We start from the raw sequence: 5,392 nt of genomic DNA on the forward strand, positions 1-5,392 counted from the left end.
TTGGGCTTTCCTGCTTTTAAATTTTCCAAGACACAAACATGTCAAGGTGTGACAGGCTCTTTTGTGCAGTGAGAGGAAGGGGAGAGGAGAGCACTCGCAAATAGCTGACCTCAGGCCAGATGGTATGAACTGATGGGTAACTGGCACACAGCCAGGCGGGGCACTGAGAGGCCGGACACCGGTGTGTCCACCTCCCCGTCAGGAACCCTTTGTGCCCCAGCAGGATCTGATGATGCACTGAGTCTCCTGCCAGCCTTGAAGCCTGATGTCCACAGTTGGCCTCATGAAGTGGCCTGTTCTCCAGTTGCTGCTGCTCCTTGGGGCGTTGGGCCTGCCAGTGGTGGCGAAATGGAAAGACAGATTTTTTTCTGAAATTCAAATTCCAGATTACAGTAGGTATTTCGGATTGGGGCTTCAGAGAAAATCAACTCTAACCCTTCCCACATCCTGATACAGGGAGGAAGCAGGGGCGGGCTGGTGCACCCCAGAGCATTCCTCCTTTTGAAAACCAGGATACTGGAGGGAAACCCAATGTTCAGGTCTCTGCCTGGAGGGTGTCCCTGATGCTGCGAGGAAGATGCTGCTTTTATGTGTGTAGGTTTGTGGCAGCCACACCGAGTTTCTGTCCAGGAGGACACTGATCTGTGAACAGTTCCTGGAGGTTCAGAGATTTCCTGGAAGTTATCTAGCTCAAGCTGCCGGGGGCTAGAATTCTCGGCTATGAGCTCCAGAAACTGACCACAAGTTGGCAAAGGGCTTCTCATGATTTTTCAGTGTACACTCCACACTTCCACACAGGGAACTGAGTGTTTTTAAAATGTTGGCCACCGTGAGCAATGTTAATATGTGTGTTTGACAGAAGTCCTGAAGTAATTTAAGGAAAAAAGAAAAGAAATTCTGTAGAACTGAAGGGTGATGATGGGTAAACACTGAAAGGAGAAACAATTCAAGAGGAAGCTGAGTTTCGGGGGTGAGGCAGGGGTGGGGGGGCTGTTTTAGCCAGAAATGGAGAAGTAGAGGTGGAAGGCAGGTTCTTTCCTTTTTAGTCTTTTGAGATTTCTTTATTTTTTTTATTTAATGTATGTTTTTTTAATTTAAATTTTATTTTTATTAATTACAGTTTATTCACTTTGTATCCCAGCTGTAGCCCCCTACACACACCCTCCAAATCCCACCCTCCCTCCCTCTTCTTCTCCTATGTCCCTCACCCAGTCCATTGATAGGGGAGGTCTTCCCCCCTTCCATCTGATCCTACTCTATCAGGTCTCATCAGGAATGGCTTCTTTGTCTTCTCTGTGGACTGGTAAGGCTGCTCCCCCCTCAGGTGGAGGTGATCAAAGAGCCAGCTCCTGAGTTCATGTCAGAGAGAGTCCCTGTTCTTATTACTGGGGAACCCTATTGGACACTGAGCTGCCATGGGCTACATCTGTGTAGGAGTTCTAGGTTATCTCCATGCATGGTCCTTGTTTGGAGTATCAGTCTCACAAAAGACCCCCCTAGACCCTCCCCCCCTTTTTTTGTTCTGTTGCTCTTCTTGTGGAGCTTCTGTCCCCTCCAGGTCTTTCTATCTCCCCCTCCTTTCATAAGATTCCCTGCACTCTGCCCAAAGTTTGGCTATGAGTCTCAGCATATGTTTTGATACACTGCTGGGTAGAGTCTTTCAGAGGCCCTCTGTGGTAGGCTCCTGTCCTGTTTCCTGTTTTCTTTCTTTTCCAATGTCTGTCCCATTTGCCTTCCTGAATGAAGATTGAGCATCTTACCCAGAGTCCTCCTTTTTTCTTAGCTTCTTTAGGTGTACAGATTTTAGTATGATTATCCTATATTATACGTCTAATATCCACTTATAAGTGAGTATATACCATGTGTGTCTTTCTGCTTCTGGGATACCTCACTCAGAATGATCTTTGTTAGTTCCCACCATTTGCATGCAAATTTCATGACTTCCTTGTTTTTGATTGCTGAGTAGTATTCTATTGTGTAAATGTACCACAATTTCTGTATCCATTCCTCAACTGAGGGACATCTGGGTTGTTTCCAGCTTCTGGCTATTACAAATAAAGCTGCTATGAAAAATGGTTGAGCAAATGTCCTTGTTGTACACTTGAGCATATTTTGGATATATGCCTAGGAGTGGTATAGCTGGATCTTGAGGTAGCATTATTCCTAATTGTCTGAGAAAAAGCCAGATTGACTTCCAAAGTGCTTGTATAAGTTTACATTCCCACCAGCAATGGAGGAGGGTTCATCTTTTTCTACATCCTCTCCAGCATGTGTTGTCACTTGAGTTTTTGATCTTAGCCATTCTGATGGGTGTAAGGTGAAATCTCAGGGTTGTTTTGATTTGCATTTCCCTGATAGCTAAGGACGTCGAACATTTCTTTAAGTGTTTCTCTGCCATTTGATATTCTTCAATTGAGAGTTCTCTGTTTATCTCTGTACCCCATTTTTTAAATGGGTTACTTGATTTGTTGCTGTTTAACTTCTTTAGTTCTTTATGTACACTGGATATTAGCCCTCTGTCAGATATAGGGCTGGTGAAGATCCTTTCTCAATCTATAGGTTGTCATTTTGTTCTGATGACAGTGTCCTTTGCTTTACAGAAGCTTTTCAGTTTCATGAGGTCCCATTTATTGATTGTTGATCTTAGAGCCTGGTGTTCTGTTCAGGAAGTTGTCTCCTGTGCCAATGAGCTCAAAGCTCTTCCCCACTTTTTCTTCTAACAGGTTTAGTGTGTCTGTTTTTATATTGAGGTCTTTGATCGACTTGGACTTTAGTTTTGTGCAGGGTGATAAGTATGGATCTATTTGCATTTTTCTACATGCAGACATCCAGTTAGACCAGCACCATTTGTTGAAGATGCTATCCTTTTTCCATTGTATGGTTTTGTCATCTTTGTAAAAAATCAGGTGTCCATAAGTGTGTGGGTTTATTTTTGGGTCTTCTATTTGATTCCATTGATCCATCATTCTGTTTCTATGCCAGTACCATGAAGTTTTGTTTTTTTTTTAAATGGGTGTTTTGCCTATATAAATGCCTGTGTACCACATGTGTGCAGTGCCCACAGAGGCCAGTAGAGGGCATCATATCCCACAGAACTGGAGTCACAGACAGTTGTGAGCCATCGCATGGACGCTGAGGATCTAACTCTGGCTCTCTGAAAAAGCCTTTGTTTTTAAAAAAAATTATTATTGAAAACAACATATTATTTGAACAAAACAGGTTTTGACTTGACATTTTTCACGAAGGTAGATGAGGTACTTTAATCACATCACCTCCCCTCCCCCACCAGCTCCTTTCCATCCTCCCTCCCATGGAGTCTCTTGCCCCCAAGGAAGAAACTCTTACTTTCATATGTCTGAAATAACTGAACTCTGCATATGGGAGAAAAGAGACATTCCTGGTCTTTCTGAGTCTCAGTTCTGCCATTTAACATGATGGCGGCCATCTCCATTCAATTTCCCTTAAGTGGTGTGGTTTCAATCTTTTCTGTGGATGAATAATATCCCGTTCTGTATATATATACATATTTAAATAAACAGATAAACAGATAAAATATTTGCATTTCAGATATTTATGTTACAGTTTGTAACAGCAGCAAAAATGACCAGTATGAAGTAGCAACAAAAATAATTTTACTGCTGCTGGGGGTCGCCACAAGGAGAGGAACTGTATTAAAGGGTCGCAGCATTAGGAAGGTTGAGACCCACTGACCTAGAGGAAAATGTGGGGAAGACGCTTAAGGCTGCAGGCTTAGGCAACCCCTTTCTGAAAAGGACTCCTCTAGTTCAGGGCCTGAAGAACCAGCCGAGGGCCTGAAACTGGAACTTCTGCACGGCAAAGGGAATGCGAGGAAGAGCAAAGGTTGGGAGGAAACGCTGCAGGCTACTCCTCTGACAAAGGGTCTAGCATCCCGAGTGTGTACGTATAAAAAGGACTGACAAGTCAAACGCCAGGAGGCAGGTAGCTTTCCCCGCCCTTTGACTCAGTCCTTCACACCCTGTGAAATAAAGCGAAGTACTAGATTTTTTTTTTAGGCTTGTGAGTTTAAATCTCATATGTGGACAATGTTACTGTGCCTTCGGGGAGTAAGGAGGGTGTCAGGGGAGTGGGCTTTTCCTCCAAGAACCAAAACGAACCGCCTAGGATATTGGGTAGGGGTAGAGGAAAGAAGAAAGGCTGATGAGGAGCGTCTCTGAACTCCACGCGTGCTGGCCATAGTGGGGAAATGCCCTTCGTCAGGGGAACCGCTGCTTATGTTGTCCTTCTCAGTTTTAACAAGGCCCAAACCGCAGCCCTGCCTGACGCGTCCGACCAGCGCACAGTGCAAAAGCTCGTGCAAGGCACACTTGGACTGCGGGGAGGAGGGCCGCTGCTGCCGCGCCTTCTGTGGCAACGTCTGCCTGAGCCTGGAAGAGGCGGGTAGGTTCCGAAAAGCGCTTCCCCTCTCCAGCCGGCTCCCGGAGACAATGTGCCTCCGAGTTCCCACATCCAGTCCAGCCGGGGGAACCCCGCTTCTTCATCCTGGTCTCAGGCGCCCCCATTCCACTTGCAGACTTACCTGATCCTGCCAAGCTCCTCCACCCGCCCCGAAGTGAGACACCCCTGTCTATGATCGGTGGGTTATCACCCCGTAGGAGAAGCCATTTACAGGCATCTCTCAACCCCCCCCATCCTTGCCCCAGGAGATCAGTTTCCATTGAGAGATTGCTGTTTCTCTACCCTGTGAGACTGCTAACACCCTATCCCTCTCTCCTCTAGAGGGCGCAAGTCAAACCACGAAATCAGCATCGTGATGGCCTCGGTTGTATCATAAATCATCACAGAGAGCTCGTACGTCTAGGAAGACCACAACACGACCTCCTGTTGGAAGAGCCTTTTGAATCAGGTGTGGGTAGGGGTAACGGTTCCCAGGACAATGTCTCCCCTGCCTACTGACTCCTCCAGGAATGCCTTCGAGCCTTCTCTACAAGCTGAGCCAGGAACACAGAGCCTCCCCTTTGGCTGTAGTTAGAGGACTGCTTCCTCCGACTCCTCCCCTTCCCCAGTCCCCAGCCCCTGCCTCCTGGTTTGAATTTTCAGTACCTTCCCACCCTTCAGAGGTCCAGTCTCTTTCACCAGGACTCCTGGATCAATTTATCTCTGCTTATTGACATGACATATGTAGAAAACTGCTAATTTGTGGCATGCTTTTTTTTGGCCAGGGAGGACACTGGCACTCTGAATTCTCTATACATGGGTATACCCCTTCTTAAATAATGTCAGGCCCTTGATTTTAGCAGGCCCCTCCATGCTGCTTCCCCTATTAATTAGTCCACGGATGTGAAACCTTAACTACAGATGGCAACATCAATGAGTCATAACTGAAAGATGACTGTGGTCACTCGAAATAAGC

General features: G+C 46.1%; 1 protein-coding gene across 1 annotated transcript; it reads left to right on the plus strand.

Annotated features, from left to right (window-relative positions):
- The first annotated feature begins 265 nt into the window (after window positions 1-265).
- On the plus strand, window positions 266-4,793 carry LOC110565579 (WAP four-disulfide core domain protein 13-like). The gene is made up of 4 exons (XM_021663282.1): window positions 266-392; window positions 4,270-4,419; window positions 4,553-4,615; window positions 4,759-4,793. Exons 1-4 carry the CDS (start codon window positions 266-268, stop codon window positions 4,791-4,793), a joined length of 375 nt encoding a protein of 124 aa, XP_021518957.1.
- Window positions 4,794-5,392: the final 599 nt, after the last annotated feature.

This window comes from Meriones unguiculatus, chromosome 4, assembly GCF_030254825.1.
Source record: "Meriones unguiculatus strain TT.TT164.6M chromosome 4, Bangor_MerUng_6.1, whole genome shotgun sequence".
In the NCBI taxonomy this organism is placed as follows: domain Eukaryota; kingdom Metazoa; phylum Chordata; class Mammalia; order Rodentia; family Muridae; genus Meriones; species Meriones unguiculatus.